At 58.3% G+C, this 16907-nt stretch overlaps 6 protein-coding genes across 6 annotated transcripts; 2 read left to right on the top strand and 4 right to left on the bottom strand.

Annotated features, from left to right (window-relative positions):
* Nucleotides 1-246: 246 nt before the first annotated feature.
* On the top strand, nt 247-1273 carry CH63R_03967 (NUDIX domain-containing protein; the record flags this gene model as incomplete). Its single annotated transcript, XM_018298942.1, has 2 exons — nt 247-314; nt 385-1273. 2 exons carry the CDS (start codon nt 247-249, stop codon nt 1271-1273), a joined length of 957 nt encoding a protein of 318 aa, XP_018160188.1.
* A 1398-nt stretch (nt 1274-2671) lies between these two features.
* Nucleotides 2672-4507, bottom strand: CH63R_03966 (AflN/verA/monooxygenase; the record flags this gene model as incomplete). Its single annotated transcript, XM_018298941.1, has 3 exons — nt 2672-3701; nt 3783-4282; nt 4379-4507. The coding sequence occupies 3 exons, from the start codon at nt 4505-4507 to the stop codon at nt 2672-2674; spliced, it is 1659 nt and encodes a 552-aa protein (XP_018160187.1).
* An 825-nt stretch (nt 4508-5332) lies between these two features.
* On the bottom strand, nt 5333-9032 carry CH63R_03965 (Peptidoglycan binding domain protein; the record flags this gene model as incomplete). Its single annotated transcript, XM_018298940.1, has 9 exons — nt 5333-6372; nt 6473-6786; nt 6874-7067; nt 7169-7440; nt 7519-8207; nt 8280-8439; nt 8496-8562; nt 8619-8726; nt 8793-9032. 9 exons carry the CDS (start codon nt 9030-9032, stop codon nt 5333-5335), a joined length of 3084 nt encoding a protein of 1027 aa, XP_018160186.1.
* Nucleotides 9033-9789: 757 nt separating this feature from the next.
* CH63R_03964 (SCP-like extracellular protein) lies at nt 9790-10362 on the bottom strand (the record flags this gene model as incomplete). Its single annotated transcript, XM_018298939.1, has 1 exon — nt 9790-10362. One exon carries the CDS (start codon nt 10360-10362, stop codon nt 9790-9792), a length of 573 nt encoding a protein of 190 aa, XP_018160185.1.
* Nucleotides 10363-11471: 1109 nt separating this feature from the next.
* Nucleotides 11472-13182, bottom strand: CH63R_03963 (FAD binding domain-containing protein; the record flags this gene model as incomplete). Its single annotated transcript, XM_018298938.1, has 2 exons — nt 11472-12624; nt 12887-13182. The coding sequence occupies 2 exons, from the start codon at nt 13180-13182 to the stop codon at nt 11472-11474; spliced, it is 1449 nt and encodes a 482-aa protein (XP_018160184.1).
* A 2677-nt stretch (nt 13183-15859) lies between these two features.
* On the top strand, nt 15860-16795 carry CH63R_03962 (Spherulin 4-like cell surface; the record flags this gene model as incomplete). The annotated part of the gene is made up of 1 exon (XM_018298937.1): nt 15860-16795. The coding sequence occupies one exon, from the start codon at nt 15860-15862 to the stop codon at nt 16793-16795; it is 936 nt and encodes a 311-aa protein (XP_018160183.1).
* Between the last annotated feature and the right edge of the window lie 112 nt (nt 16796-16907).

Below are 16907 nucleotides of genomic sequence, written 5' to 3'. Positions count from 1 at the left end.
GCTGGATGGAACTGGTAACACAATCTCAGACTGCTTAGTCAGCATCTTCGAAAGATCGATATTTCCAAGTCGCTCCATTGAATCGCATACTTATGCAAGTAAGCATATTGAGGACCCGATAGGTTGAATTAGGAACACAGGGACCACTTGGTGTGAATGCAAAAGCGAATCTCTCATCAACACCAACATCACCATCGCACACGTCACAACCCTCTCAGCCTTCTGCAACCCTTCATTATAATAAAAATGGGTTCCCAGGCCGAGATAAAGGCCAGGTCAAAGAGCTACCTGCCCATCATCAACAAGGTCGACAAGTATGTCAACGGGCACCTCAACTCAGGCAACTCGTTCGTCGTCACTGACTGAGTACTGACCGAGCCTCAGTGTCCCCCTGGACTTTGATTTTAACACGCTCTACAAGCTCATGCTTCCCAATGACACCAGGGCGCATGGCTTCATGCTCGAGCAGACTGTCGAGCGTCTCCCCTGGACCGCGGACTTCCAAGTCTACCACGACGAGCGCAGGGTGCGCCTCCTCGACACCGCGGCCGACGGCGAGGCGGACCCCGGCAGAGCCTACACGGCGGCGTTCCAGCGCGTCGTCGACGCCGCCATCGCCTCCGACGCGTTCCCGACGCTGAACAAGCTGCACAGCGAGCATTTCCGCATCCTCGGCGCCAACCACTTCGTCTCCATCGAGCGGTTCCCCGCGCCGCTGTTCGGCATCTCGTCCCGCGGCGCCCACATGACGGCCTACGTGAGGACGGCCGAGGGGGGTATCAAGATCTGGGTGCCGAGGCGGAGCGCCCACCTGTTCACGTTCCCCGGCCTGCTCGACACGACCGTCGCGGGCGGCGTCAAGGCCGAGGACTCGCCGTTCGACTGCATCGTCGCCGAGGCCGCCGAGGAAGCGTCGCTGCCGGCGGACTTTGTCCGGGACAAGGCCCTCGCCGTCGGCGCCGTGACGTACGTGAGCATGAACCGCCAGAAGGGCACCTTCTTCCCGACGGTCCTCTACGTCTACGACATCGAGCTGCCGGAGTCCATCAAGCCGGAGCCCGGCGACGACGAGGTCTCGGGCTTCGAGCTCATGACTGTCGATGAGGTCGTAGACGCCATGCTGGAGGAGCGGTTCAAGCCCAACTGCGTGCTCGTGATGCTCGACTTCTTCATCCGCCACAACATCATCACGCCGGATAACAACGACGAGTACTTGGACATCGTTACGAGGCTGCGGCGTCACCTGCCTGTACCCACGAGCAAGGGGCATTAACGATAGATGGTTTGAGGCCACGACAGGAGCCATGCATGAAATACCCGCGGGCATTGAGATACAAGGTCTCGATCTAGAGCCCGTCTTGTTTTGCAGCTCTATATATTACGTGGACCGTCTTGGTCGATCCCTCATGTCTATGCATGTAGAATAGCGCCTACCGAGGCATTCTAAAGCTTCTTTCAAACTCTCGTGTTGTACTCAATCTCCTCCCCGTCCTCCGGTGCCGGGGGTCGCAACGGCGTAGAAAACGCCCTCGGGATCCCACTTCTTGCGCAGGTCGAACAACGCCGGGTGGAGATGACGAAGTCGGTGGCGTTCCGGAAGACCGGGTGGGTAGCGCTGTTGGCCTCTGGCCATCCGTGTCCATCGTTCCAGCTGGCGACCATGATGTGTCAGTAATCTTTGTCTCGGACGAAGAGGACATGTAGAGATTCTGCTTGTGAGCAAGATTTAGAGAAGGGGGGGGGGGGGGGTGGGGACCTCCTGGGAATGCCGAGGGATTGCTGGAAGTAGACAATGTTTAGAAAGATGTGTGACCAAGGCAACTCTTCCTGAGATGCTACAGAGAGTTTTTATTCAAAAGAAGAACACCAAAATTATGAGACACAGAATACAAGAGTGCTACTAGGAGTGAGGGCGACCAGCGGGGCGTCTGGAAGTGACTGTCAGGCTGAATTCTGATGTTCAAGGATATTCCCAAAGACCTTAGGGCTAAGTTCAAAAGTCCATGTCAGTCGAATTTTGATTTCACTTTCCATCGTTCTGTTCGTGGAAATTCCAGGTCAGAATCGTCAAGTGACGCCGCGGACTGGCCAGCGAGCTTCGGAACCAGACGAGACTAGTTGAAGCAGGTTACAGCCATGGCCTGTCTTCGCGAACGTCATCAAACCGATGCCTACGACTAAACGTCTTGCTGAGTGAACAAATCGGCACAGTCACAAGGGCTGGCACACACCACAGCATCGTGTCTGTGGACTTGGCATGAATGATGATGTTGGGCACCACGAGTGGAGAAGACGCGGCCCTTTTGAAGATGCCGTTGGCTCTGGGTTTGAGTCGGATGTCGGTAACTAGGGGATGTCGAGCTAAAATCACGGATATCCATCCTCTCTTCCGTAACTCGTTCTAACAGGTGTGCCCTTCTACACGCACAATCTTATGGCTCAACTCGTGGTCTCTCATAGGTAACATGTTCAGCTGAGCAATGCGCATCGATGTCAGGAAGGAAACAATTTCCCATGATCTCGAAAGAAGCCACGGAAGACTGATTCCCAAACTCCTTGCTTCAAATGTTTTCTATCACGCAGCCACAGTCCTGTGGTACGCTCTATGCGTCAACAACGACCAGTCCGTAGTCAACAAGACCGGCCTGGCCAGAGAGCCATGAACCTCTTCTCACGACTCCGCCCTCCTAAAGACTTTCACCGGCATCCCCTCCTTGGGATGGGACGTGATCTGCGTGCCCGTCATCCACTGGAAGCCCTTCTCCCCCAGCACCTCGGGCGCGTCGGCGGCAAACTGCGGCACGATGTTCAGCTCCCTCGCCGTCAGCGCCAGGATGAGGCGCATCTCCACCATGGCGAGCTCCTGTCCGATGCAGTTCCTCGGCCCGAGCTCGAAGGGGCGGAACGCGCTCTTGGGCGGGTACAGGGGGTCCCCCTCCCGGGCGAGCCAGCGCTCGGGGACGGCCTCGTGCGGCCGCGGCCAGAAGGCGTCCCAGCGGTGCATCGTCTGGGACGCGGCAAAGAGCATCCAGCCGTCGGTCGGGAACCGCTCGCCCGTCTCGGGCTGCGTGAGGAAGACGTCGGCGGACCCCTGCCTCACGGTGCCGACGGGCGGGTAGAGGCGCAGCGTCTCCTTGAGGACGGCGTTGGTGTAGGTCAGCCGGTTCAGCAGCGCCGGGTTCTCGACGATGCGCGAGGCCGCGAGGGCGGCGTCCGTCCCGAGGACCTCGTCGTGCTCGGCGCGCGTCTTGGCGAGGATGGCCGGGTACCTGTGGAAGAGGTAGTACGCGAAGCACAGCGTGCTGGCCGTGGTGTCGTGGCCCGCGAGCAGGAAGATCTTGAGCTGAGAGATGGCCATGTCGGCGAACTGCGCGTCCAGCGTTCCCTTGGGCTCGGCGCTTCCGGAGCCTGCCGCCGCCGCCGCCGAGACCTCCTTGACGTACGAGGTGATGGCGAGGCTGTTGACGGTCTTGGGCCCGTCGCTGTTCTGCTCGTGCACGTTCTCGTGCAGCTGGCGCTCGACGTGAGGCAGGATCTCGCGCTTCATGACGTGGTTGTGATAGCGCATCACGAGGGGGCGGATGGGGTTGATGGACTTGAGGAAGTTGGCCGGCCCGTTGTCCGGGGTCAGGAGGGCTATCTGCTTCTGGAGGGCACCAAAGAGGCGAGAATCGGTCGTCTGGGCGTGGAGACGCGTGCCGCTGTGTGGTGGTGACGCAAACCAGTGATTAGTATCGAACGAGAAGCCCGGGAGCACCGGTTCACAGTTAAGAGCGACTTACAGTACGGCGCGTCCGATGATGTCCACCGTCGCCTTCATCATGCCGGCCTCCAACGGCACCGTCTCCCCCGAGTCGGCAAGGCGCTCGAGCGACTCCTTCATGACCAACGCCTCCTCGACCATGGCGGGCACCAGCGAGAGGATGTTGCGGGCCGAGAAGCCCGGGTTGAAGACGGCGCGCCACGTCTTCCAGGTCGGGCCCTCCATGTTGACGAGGTCGTTGTTGCCGGTCAGGGGCTCGAACTCCTCCTTCATCATCGGGTGCTTGGGCAGCGAGCGGGCCTGGGTGAACTGGTCGGCGATCTGCGGGTGGAAGACGGCGAGCATGGGCGGCCCGATCGGCCACGTGTCGAGGTAGACGACGCCCTTCTTGCACAGGTCCGGGTGCTGCTGCAGGAGGAGCAAGGGCATGACCTGACCCGAGAGGCCCGGGGGCTGCTTCGCCATCATGGTGCCGATGACGAGCAGGTGGCCGAAGAGAAAGGAGTGAGGGAGCATTTCCTGCCGGTTATCAGCGTCTTGTCTGGGATGATGATATGGGGTTGAGTGGCAAGTCAAGCCAGCCAGTGGTCACTCATAGTGCTCATATCAACGTACCACTCCATGTTCTTTCGAGACGGCGCGGACTTTGGTTCGGACTTGGTACAGACGGACGAAGAACTTGACAACGTAGCCAGCCGCGAGAACATCAAGCGCCCGGAGCAAGAGGCCCAGGGACAGCTCCATGGTTGAACACGGAGAGAGAGGGGGGGGGGGGGGGGGGTCTGACAACGCTCGCCACTCTCCTGGGCTATCGATTCCGTAGTCTACGTGATGCTCTCGATACCCTTCTTCTATCAACAAAGACGCACGTTGATATCGATGTCCGTCCTCGGGCGTCCGTCTTATAAATGAGAAGTCTGTGAATGGCCGGAGCGGGGTTGCGTGCGCTGTTGTCTTTGCGCGGGCAGGGATTCGGTCGTCAAGAGGACGAACTGTGTTTATGTTAGTGCGAAAGCCACAACAACCTAAGTATTGGCGCGGACAGGGATACGCGCTGGCGCCTCGGTTTCGGCAAATAAAGTTGTCCATTTCCGCTGCCGCTGGGGGTGGGACGGACGGCATCAGGGCGTTGGGTAGAGAATGACAGATACGGATACAGATCCTGATCCTGATTGCAGTATATGGTTTCATGGCGGTTCGTTATATACACAATACGTCTATCAACATTTCCCTACAAGTAGGCCATAACACGGCCGGGACACAATCGCTACAGGAGCTTTCACAAGAGCCCCTTGCCGTCTTCGACTGTATGATCTTATTGTTACTGCGAGATGAGTGAGACACAGCTGAGATGAAAATCTGTGCTACTCTTGGACAGGAAACCCAAGAGTCGTGCTGACGTGAGACTCGATCCCTCGTCACAATAGCACTGACGTAGGATTCGATTCCCTGCAACAATGTGAACGATGTGTGTTAACAGCGTGAGATTTTATTCTCTGCTTCACAGGGCGCGAAGAAAACAGAAAATGGCCATCTATCACAGATTCAAATAACCCCCTCCCGAGCGCTTCATACATGAATATCGACTCTTTGCGGCCCAATCTTCCCTCTCTCGTTTACCACCACATCCTCCTCCCCGTCTTTTTCACCCAGGAACTGCTTCATCTCCTCCTTGTCCTCGGAAATATCAAAGTATGCCGACTCCGAGTACAACGTGGCCGAACCGATGGAGGCAGCGTCGGCCCCGTCCAGCTCGAGCCCGTCAGTGGCCGCCGCTTCGTGACTCGCGCTGCCGTACTTGGCCAGGATACTCGTCATGCCGTCCCGGTATTCCGACACGCTCTTCTGCCGGTACGCGCCCATGGCCACCGACGCGCTCCTCTTGCGCAGCGCCTCCATGGCGACGCTCGACACCAGCGGGATGAGCTTGTTGACCTCCTGGTGCACGAGCCGCCGACGGGACCGGAGCACGCGCGCGCCTCCCACCGGCCCCGGGCCGCCCTCGCCGCCGCCCTCGGCCACCGGGATCCGGTTCTTGGTGTAGGCGGCCGTCGCGGCCTCGATCGCTGCCCGGCTCGCGCTCTTGCCGCCCGCGCGGAAGGCGTCGGCGAGGATGAGGATCATGTCGCACGCGCACTTGATGACCATGCGCGCCGCCGCCGGCGCCTCGAACAGCGGCGCGCCGACGATGAGCGGGATGCTGCCCACCACCGTCGTGGCCGTCAGGAACGCGATGCCGCCCCAGATGACGCTGAACTGGCCGAGCGTCTGCGCCATGAAGGACGACAGGTTCGCCCACACGAGCCGGCTCAGCACCGAGTTGACCTCGTCCACCTTGGCCGCCGGCATGCCGAAGCACCCGTGCGCGATCTCGTGGCAGAGGTGCCGCGAGATGGACGGCGTCGCCACGTACGACGTGAGCCCGAGGCCCGCGCCCAGCGACGCCGTGTTCACCGCCGTCCGCAGGAGCCGCAGCGTCTTCTCGACCGCCTGGTCTATCTTGGCGTCGACGTCGGGGATCTGCGCGGCGATCATGGCCTCGGACGTCACCGCGTCGCCAAAGGAGCCCGTCGTCTTGCGTATCAGCTCTTTGATGGACTGCTGGTCGTCTATAAGAAAGGGAGGGAGTTAGAGGGAGAGGTGTAAGTGAGCAGCGACTACAACAATATCGATTTAAGTCAAGTGGTTTGAGGGCGGGGCCGAACTTACAGCGGGACACAAAGGCGAATTTGGCGTTCAGTTGAGGCCATATATCGCATGTCTCGGCCTCCGTCTCGAACTTGCTCCTGAACAGGGCTTCTCGGACCGAAAGCAGGTCCTGTTCGACCTCCTCTTGTCCTTTCTTCCCAGCATCGTCCGCCGTCTTTTCGGAGTGATCGTCCAGCCGGCGCAGCTTGAGGAACTTGTCCTTCTTGGTTCCCACGATCACGAGCGGCGTCCCGGGCGCGCTCTTGGACACCTCCTGGAGGACGTTGGCGAGAGCTGACTGCACAGGACGATCGGTGTCCGTGTCGATGCAAAGCCTGGGATGAGAGAAAAAGAGTCAAGTGTCAGCCGAGGGTTACACACATCTCAGATGTTGATTCGGGAGGGGCCTTTGGCTTTCCTACCATATCGCGTGAAGCTGATCTCGTAGGTCCTTGCTCTCGGCCCGCTTCCTCAGGAACTTTTTGAACACGGCCAACTCCTTCTTGTTCCCGGCCTGGAACCCCTCCGAGTCGTGGATGATGATGCCCGGGTGCTGATCCGACTCGAAGCCGTCCTCGATGTTGTGCTCGCCTCTCTGGTCTGAGTTTTCCTGGGTCTGGGCACACACGATCTTAGTGTCCATTCTCTCTCTCTCTCTCTCTCTCTCTCTCTCTCTCTCTCTCTCTCTCTCCGAGGCGCATGGGAATAACAACTCACCATTGGCAAGCCAAACACCTTGTTCAGTAGAGTGGATTTGCCGACTCCGGTATTGCCACAGATGAGGATCCTGCAGGTCGAGTGTTCCGGGAGGATGTCTCTGACCCAAGGGTCGAAGGGCATGTCCTGCTCGCTCGAGACAAACGTCATCGAGTCCCTCTTGAATGACTTCAGCTGTTCGCCAAAACCCTGGAGAGCCTCCTTGATTCCGAGCATGGGGTACGTATCCAGTAGAAAGTAGACGGACGGGTGTATGATGGTTACGTCGCCGGCTATGTGCGAGATATAATAGTCAGCATTGTTCCCCGGCAGAGTTAAAATTAAAGAGACGCCCCCCCCGTCCCACTGACATGTCTTTTCGTATCCCTCGAGGCTTTGAGATGCCGTATCAAACACCTTCCTCTTGCCGAGAGTTGTCAAGGTCCCGAGCATGCTGCGGTTCAGCTGGACGTTGTGCGTGGCCCTTCGCGGCCCCTGCTTCTTCAGTTTGTTATGCAGTATCGCCTGCAGATTCCCGTGTCGATGGGACCGCCGGAGATCGTACATCGTGGCCTCGACCCCGTTGGAGTACCTGTACGTCCACGGCTGAGGCTCGTCGGGCTGCTTCGAATCGACGACCAGGTTGAGCGGCGGCGGGCTCGGGAACGCCAGCTTCAAAGGGTCCTGGATAAGATCTTTCAGCTGGGGGCGCGGGTTGTACTCGAGTACCAGGCCGAGGTCCCGGCTCTCGTTCAGCATCCACTGGAGGGGGTACAGGGAGAGGCCGTCGTCGACGCCGCCGCCGCCCATGTCTCCGTGGGCGCCCACGAACCAGGCCTGGAGGTACGACCCCTCTCGCTTTTCGAGACTCGTCTCATCGCGGGCTTCGTACATGACGGGTTGGAACGGCGGCCTTGCTTCGTTCATTGCCAAGGCGTGTCGAACATTCTTTATGGAGCTGACATGGGAGATGTCGAACTCGTCGTCGTCCTTGTACTGCTTGACCGTGTCGAACAGACCCAGCAGCTTGATCACCGGGGGTTCGCGGCCGTTCTCCTGGCTGATATCAAATGGTCAGCCAGGACAAGCTCGTGTCCGTTACGCTGGAAGGAGGAGTGTGACTGCGTCTCACCCAAGCAAGAACTTCTGCCCGTTCATGCCCTCGCCGGCGGGGTTCTTTTTCCGAGGACCCAGGCGTGTTATCCGTTTCCAGATCGACTTGTCTGCTGCGAGGGCGGCCTCTTCCTTGAGCGTGTTGTTGTGCAGCAGAGAAGCCACCGCTCGAACGACGTCTTTGGCGACCACAGTCAGCTGCGTGTTGCTCATGGGGAGGCAAAGCGTGGCCTACATGCTCCGCGGCTGAAGCCGTACAGCCATACCTCGTCCTCGCTCGACTTGATCTGAGTGCAGCAGTACTATGTCTCGTGAGCATATACAGCTGGATGAGGAAGATGCTTTGGGGCATATATACGTAAAAGACTTCCTCGATAAGGTCCTTGCAGGGACTCCCTGAGTAGCCGTCCTTGTATTTTGTCAACGTCGGCTTTTCGAGCCCGATTCCGGGGAAGTATTTCGGGATCTAGGACTCTCATCATACGCGGTCAGCTCAGCACCATCACAGAGAGTGAAGAGAGCCCTCCCTTACCTGCTCGACCTCGTTGCCGTTCTCATCGATAAACTTGCCGAACCTCACCGAGGCAAAGATGCGGAAGACATTGGTGTTGTTGCCGGCGCCCTTGCCTATGCGATTCGCGGTTAACACAGCTTGCGACGGGGGGATGTTCTCATAGCCGTGGTGGCGATTCTCACCTTCTTTTCCGTCCGGGTTGTAGAAGGTCCCGTCGACGCAGACCAGGATCCTCCTGATGCGCGACTTGCCGCTCATGGTTGTCGCGGCGAGGGGAGTCGGACACGGCGTCGATGATTGGAGACTCGAGGCGGATTATCGACGAGAGATGGCGTCGTTCAAACTCGAAACGAGGAGCCAAGATGCATGAAAAACGGCCATCCTCCCCCGCTGATGTATACCATGTCCCGCGTCCGTGGGATCGCGACCGAGGGGGGCCAGAAAGGGCTGGCTGTCGTGTCGTCAGCAGACATGAAGCTGAAAAGGCGGACAACCACTCCCCTCCCCCAGCGTCCAATGGCCGCGAGAGCTCGTCCTGCAAAACGAGATTATCACCCGTCTCTGATTCGCCCGAGTCCGAGTGAACCATGCTAGGCGTGGGTAGGTGAGCATGGCTGCATGTCGCCACGCAGGAGCGCGGTGGCCAGGCGACCAACCAACGGCCGCCGGTAGGATTCAAGATGTCTCGCAGTGGCGTGGAGGAGGATGCGTGGGATGGACGGGAGCCTGATGCACCGTGGTCCGTCGGCGTGCTTTGCCAAGTCAGGCCATCATCGAGGGATGCTCACCGAGTCCGTCTCGTTGCACTTTGCTACGGGCAGGGTCCAAGTCAGGTTCGGAGCAGGACAAACTAGCAAAGCCGATTTAAAGGTCGTTCAGTTAGCCAGGTAGGTTGGGTGAAACGGAGTGGCATGACCATTTGCATCTCAAGGATGCTGCAACAGGATAGGGCTGTTATTACCGTATGCAGCATTCTATTTCAATCACGTCCCATGTTGTCACTATCCAACACCCATCATACCAATACCCAGAGTGAGGCCATTCCGACAACACCGAACAGCATCGTCCCGGGGGCACACCTCACCCCGAGCGCCTCCTCCTGCACCTGTTCCACAAACTGGCCCTGGACGTTGCCCCTCGGCCAGTACTCGCATACGAGATACCACTGCCCGTCGCCGCACAGCCTGCGGCCGCAGCCGACGTCGGTGGTGGCCTTCCACACGAGCTGCGTGAAGTGGCCGGTGTCCTCGTCGAACTCGCCCTCGTCAAAGTCGTAGTCGTCGCGCTCGTCGCCCCAGGCCTCGACGCTGCGCGCCGCGTCCGGGTACCCCTTGGCCAGGTTCTCGCCGTAAGGGCCGCCCGAGTGCGCGAAGACGCAGCCGTCGTCGCCGGGCATGTCGTCGAGGTAGCCGGCGGCGAAGGCGGCGAGGGTGTCGTTCCAGGCGACGGCGGAGGCGTTGTGCTCGCCGCGGTAGTGGTTCGTGCTGTTGAGCACGGCGGAGGTGAAGGCCTCGTCCGACGTCCACTCGGGCTCGGCGGTCGGGCTCGGGGTGAGGAGGGCAAGGGCGACGATTGTCATGAGATGCATGGCGTGAGTGAAGCGTTCTGTTCTGACATGAACTATATGTACTGATGGTATTTGTGGACGTGTCACGGTCGTCTGATGAGATGAGATTGGTATATTAAGACTGAATATTCGGATGAACAGCATCAACAGTTACTGACAGTCGAGTCCCTGAAGTAGAACATCATGGCAATTATACGACGGCAAAGAGTGGTTGGCTCACAGTGCCTCAGCATCATACCTCTCTTGGGCGATTGGTCAATGAGGCCTCATAACCAGGTTTTGTCCCCATGACCACGGGATCCAACCAGCCAAGGGGGTCGTCGGTGTGTGCGATGACGCATTCTGTTCTTGGGTGTCGATTTCCATGGGGTCGCCAGGCCAATAAGATCTTGGTTCTTCCGGAGGGCTTCGGGGAATGAAGGGGGCTGTGGCAGAGCGTGAAGGCTCAAGGGGCCTCATCGATCATGGCCAGCTTGAATGTGCATATGCTGCATCTACCGTCTCCTTGCTTCATCTGTGATGACTTGTCGTAAGATGCGGCCAATGTGTGAAGGCGTGAGTGAGTGAGTGAGGTTGAAGGGACTCAGTGAGATTTCAGTCTGTATTGTCAGCCACTAAGCCAACCCGCCTGAGGGCCTGCAGTTCACATCTTATGGGCAATGATCTCGGTCGCTATAGAAGCCCCAGCGCATTCAGCCACTGGACAGCAGACAGCCATAAACGCCATAAAAACGCCATGAACGCCATGAACGCCATGGGTGCACATGCAATGGGCTCAGTAAGCACCCAGGCGCCCATTGGACATGAATCGATAACTGCCGGGAGCCTCAACAGTAGTATCAATTGACGACATGTCTAGAAATCACCTTGGATCTTTGAGGAGTATAGAGTCGTCTTCTTGGTTTTGTGAGGTGGCGGCAATGAGAGTTCATCGGGAGACATCTGCACTCACTCACATTACAAGAATCGGGTAATGATGACCACCACTCTCCATTTTATTTGGTGTGTCAGGGGATGAAATGAGAGGAAAATGTCTATCCAGCCATGCCATGCCATGCCATGCCATGCTATGCTATGCTATGCTCAACGAAACGAAACAGTTATTCAAACACACAAAAGAGAGGGGTTCTTCACGCAATCCGTTCCTTGGGGACGCTCTTGAGCAGCGGATGCAGCCACTTGTAGGTGCCCTCGAACGGCTCCGGCTTGGAGATGAAGTCGATGACGCCGGCCTTCTGCATCTTGGGCGTGACGAAGAAGGTGACGAAGAGCCGCTGGATGAACCCCCACGACAGGATGTACCGCGACATGATCCAGTCCCACGTCGACGCCCACGCGTGCATCCTCGTGACGCGCACCGACTCGTCGAGGTCGGCGTCCAGCAGCTCCCGCCTCTCCTTGCGGTACTCCTCGAACAGGCTCTCGAGCTCCGCGTAGTCCGTCGTCGATGTTGTCTTTGCCGTTGTCTTTGCCGTCGTCGTCGTCGTCGTCGTCGTCGTCGTCGTCGTAGTCGTCCTGTCGTCGGCAGCCCCCTCGTCGCCGCTACCGCTACCGCTACCACCGACGAACCTCCGCAGCCGGTTGCACAGCGCGACGACGTCCTGCACGCCGTTGTTGAAGCCGAGGCCCGCGTTGGGCGTGAACTTGTGCGCGGCGTCGCCGACGAGGACGACGCGGCCGCCCCAGCTCCAGTTGTTGCAGATGCCCTCCTCGAGGGCCGCGGCGCCGGCGCTGAGGCGCTCCGAGAAGACGTCGCGGACCTTGAGCGTCTCCGTGACGGGCCAGTCGGCGAACCGCCCGGCGTAGGCCTCGATGTCGTCCTCGGTGAAGGTGATGCGCTCCGTCGTCGTGGCCGGCAGCTTCTCGTAGAGGAAGATCCAGGCGCGCTCGGTGCCGCTGATGTACATGACGGAGCTGTCGGTCCCCTGGGTCTCGTTGCTCAGGCCGGGGGCCGTCGGGCGCGGGAACGAGGCCCACATGCACTGGTAGCTCGTCTTGTAGGGCGTCACGGCGTCCCAGGTCGCCTCGCGGGACGGGTCCTCGGCGAGGGCGAGGCGGCGCATCTCGCGGCGCGTGGCCGAGTGCACGCCGTCGGCGCCGAGGACGACGGAGCCCGCGTACGACGACCCGTCGTCGCACGTCACGACGACGCCCGTCTCGGTCGCCTCGATGCCCGCGAGCTTCTTCCCCGTGAAGTAGCGCGCCTTGGCCGCCTCGGGGAGGTTGTCGTACAGGGCCTGGATGAGGTGGGCTCTGTGGAACGCGAGAGGGCCTGATCCATGGCTGCAAGGGGAACAGATAGGGGTGTGGTCAGCAAATCATGCAAAAAAGCAGGCGATAATCTGCATTAGTGTATCCGTGTGTGCACTTCAGGGATGGGGGGGGGGGGGGGGGGGAGGGATATACAGAGTAGCATGAGGATGATCAGTGGGGAATGGGTAAGACGAGACAAGGAGAGAGGGGGGGGGAGGGGGAGAAGCGAGAACGAAAAGGATGCTAGAAAAGAGTAAGGGGGGGGAAACACGGGGGGGGGAAAAGAACTCACTTTTCCACCATCACGTCAAAGACCCTGGTAGACTTGAAAACCTGTCCGTCCGTGGTAAAGGCCCGGTTCTCGTACAGGTTGCCGCCGATCTCGGCGAGCTTGTCGAGGATGCCGAACTGGTGGAAGACGCGGAGGCTCGGGGGCCCCAGGACCAGACTGGCGCCGAGGTCTTCGGCCACGTTGGTGCGCCGCTCGAGCACGACGAAGTCGATGCCGGCGTGGTAGAGGGCGTAGGCGGCCGTGATGCCGCTGGGGCCGCCGCCGATGATGATGACTCGGAAGGGATCGCCGGCCATGTTGGGATGGATGGTTGGTTGTGCTTGACAAGTGTGTTTATGTTGTGCTTGACAAGTGTGGTTATGTTGTGCTTGACATGCGTGTTATATGTAGGTAGGAGGTGGGCTTCAAAACACGGGGGGGGGGGGGGACAGTTTTGTACAAACTTTTAATAGAAGCCACGGCCGGACATATTAATATTTATACCACGGACGAGCACTCTTCGCCATCGGCCCCGAATTGCCGTCTTATATCACGCACGCGTTCGATAATCCTTCCCCCCCACTACTTACACCAGAAAGGGCCTGTTCACCGGGAAAGGGTGGCGGGGGGGAGGCCAAGCGGTCTAAGGTGGTCAGCATGCGAGGTAACAAACCGGGCTTCAAATCCGCTCAGTGGCCGCCGATGAGTAGGGCTTGTGGTCGGTCTGGGCTTCTCATCCTTCCGATTCGCACTTTCGGCCGTTGCCTGGACTCCGTATGTGCATGGGATCGTCACACCAAGCTGGGGACACCTCGCATCCATCTCTGAAGCTTGAGGCGGGATGGTTCACGTCCGCAGAGCGGCTTTTGTTTTGAATTTCTTGACCAACGATCGATACCCGCCCAAGGGGAAAACCCATCCATCCCCTCCCACAGGGCACTTGGATCCCACCTCGAACCCACCTACTGCTCCGACCCATGCTCCGAGATATATCATTGACATGTCGACTACCACGTTTAGGAGGCTGGCTGTAGGGGCCCGCTGTCGATCGCCTGAGTCTTAACCTGACGTCCGTCATCCCGTCGGAAGTTAATCCAGATACTTGAGAATACACCCAACTTGTTCCTTGCCTTGGCAAAGTGCACCTTTGGCTCGGCCATGTCTCTCCGTTGGGGGAGGACGCATGGATCAGGAGGCAGCCGTCAGACTCTGCTCTGCTTACCCCGAGTCTCCGACGCATCCACGGCGGACCCATGGTAGACACTCACTTGTCAGGCTGGCGCGCTGCTGACGGACGGTCACTAGCGCTCGTCAGCAATGTCATCCATACTAATTGCCGCCATTCGCTTCGAGCTGGTATTGGGCGTGTACCCACCCATCACCGAACCGAGATCCATCGTTGCTCGAGTTTTTGGGGAGGGGTTTTCGAGCTCGATTTCTCACATTGAAAAGAGCTAAGCAGCAGTCAGTTGAAACTGGGCTTAACACGTGTCATAGCTGCCGAACTTGATCAGCAGCTCGACCAGGTCGACGTCTCAAGCTAGACTAAACAGCTAGGAAACATGAATGATTCGGAAGCAACACGTGCCGCCTCTGACACACGCTGGATTCAGACTGCAAAAAGACTTGGGTGAGGATGGATCCACCCACCTTGGTGATCTCAAGTAGCTCACATCAACTAGCCAACTGAATGCTGGCGTGCGTGTCGTATCCTGTGTGAACATGTTGACGTTTCCCGGGAACAATGGCAACTCTCTAGATAGATGCAATGCCTTGACTGTTACTGTTGATGGAACAACTCTTTAGCTTCTCAACTCTACAGAAAAACAATGCTAGATGCTGTCATCATCGCCCACGCTTTAATCCTGTTCACTCTCTCTAGCCAAAACGACGCAACTGAGAGTGGCTGTAGTAGAATAAATCCGCAGGCTCATATCAACAGCTTGTTGCAACACTCAACCTTGAACAGATTCTAAAGACAAATAGGCTGACTGGCCCATGTTCTTTTGCAGCAAACCGCCATCAGTGATAACTTGCCTGGCGCAGCAAATAGACCTACGTTGGTACTCGACGCGGTGCCAGGCTTGAATGGCCCGATTTCCAAGTATCTTGACCTCTTTTGCTGAGTTTTCCAAACGACATGACTGATCCACCAAAAAGTACCTGTATCTTTAACTATTCGAACACAAAGTCTTGCGGTCTTACTCTCTCTCTCTTTCTCTCTCTCTCCAATTGTCTCTTTCCCTCTCTAACGTCCAAAACGTCAAAACTCCCGTATATGTCGTAGACTCTGGTAGAAAGCTTCTACCATCGGAACGATTCGATTCCTAGAGGCTGTATATCGCGAGATGAGCAAAGAGGTAGCCGATGGGGGTTCAGGCAACAAAGGCCATGATCGATAACCGGACCTGAACCAGGTCCAGCGACTCCAGCCTACATAGTTCGTTGAGCAACTAATCATTTGGCTCGGGGGTAGACATAGGACCGGGCCAGCACTTCCCATTCTTTCAAGAGGCGCGGCTTGCCCGGTCAAGTAATAACTTTCATGGGACCCTCCCGTCGTGAGCCTCCGTCTAATCACTGAGACTGCGACAGGCCTTCGTAGCCACTACATCATCTTCCCTCGTGATATTGCCCAGCGTGGCACAATGACGATGAGAAAGCGAAAAGCAAGACATACCCTCGCTCTTCGCCCTGCAAAGCCGATCAGTCACCTGTCACCAAAGTTGTGGATCATCCCGTAAGCCGAGCCCTGGTCTCAGATGCACGAGCAAGGGGCTAGAACTCCATAATGGCGAACCGAAGTGATGCCCAAGAGCTGGCCTGGTCTGCCTTGTCTGGCCATCTTCAGAGTACAAAAAGGACCATCTGCTCCCGTTAAAGAAAAAACTGTGCGCCATTCATACCACAAGTCAGAGCATCCAACAAGTCAGACTCAGACACTGGCCTCGCTTCCCCTTCAAGACTCCCTGAATCCTACATTATCGTTCCAAGATGAAATCCCTCTTACCACTGGCAAGTCTCTTGGCCTCCACGGTTGCGGCCGTTGACATCTTGCTGCCGCTCTACGTCTACCCCATCAACAACCTGGAGAAGCCTTACGACGGCACCGCAGACTGGCGGGCGGCCATTGAAGCCATCGACGCGCACCCCGACCTTACCTTCAACGTTATCATCAACCCCAACAGCGGCCCGCCCTTCGCCAGCGAGGAAGGCATCAAGATCGACTGGGCCCAGTGGATCGGCCAGGTCAACAACCGCCCCAACGCCGTCACCCTCGGCTACATCTCCACCCTGGGGACCGTCCAGGCCCAGCCGCGCGACGTCGCCGTCGTCAAGCAGGGCATCGACACGTACGCGGCGTGGGACAGAACCAACGGCTGGGACGGCGCTTCGTGGGACATCCACATCGACGGCATCTTCTTCGACGAAGTCAACACCGCGCCGGCCCAGCTGCAGTACTACACCGACGTGTCCGCCTACGCCAAGTCCAAGACGGGCCTTGTGGTCCTGAACCCCGGCGTCGCCGTCAACCCCGCCAGCTCCGCGCTCTACGACGTGGCCGACGCCGTGCTCTCCCTGGAGACGTGCTACACGGCCGACCCGGACGCGCCGCAGGACCGGTGCCCGCGAAACACTTACACCCCGTTCACGCCCGCGTCGCTGGCCGCGTTGCCGTCGGACGCGGCACAGAGGGCCAAGTCGTCCGTGCTGGTCCACGACTTTTACGACGACTGGGAGCCATACCAGGCTGCCTCGCTGGCAACTCTGCAGACCCACGTCAACGCTATTGTTGCCGCGGGCGTGCACAGTTTGTACATCACGCAGTGGGGGTATAATGAGAGCTTCACGCGGGAGCCTGCCAGCGTGGGCACGGTTTCCAACTTGGTGGCGCTGGCACAGAGTCTGTCTTCAGGTAGACCACTGTGAACGGTGGACTGGGGTGGGGATAAACGTGCGAGAGTATCGAGGCATCATCTTGCTCTGCTCCGGCTGAGTGTACAGGCAGGGTAACTCGGACTCGAGTCGAAACATCCACGTG

The sequence above is a fragment of the Colletotrichum higginsianum genome, chromosome 3 (assembly GCF_001672515.1).
Source record: "Colletotrichum higginsianum IMI 349063 chromosome 3, whole genome shotgun sequence".
Classification (NCBI taxonomy): domain Eukaryota; kingdom Fungi; phylum Ascomycota; class Sordariomycetes; order Glomerellales; family Glomerellaceae; genus Colletotrichum; species Colletotrichum higginsianum.
Note: the sequence above shows the minus strand (reverse complement) of the source record. Positions and strands in the feature narration are given on the sequence as shown.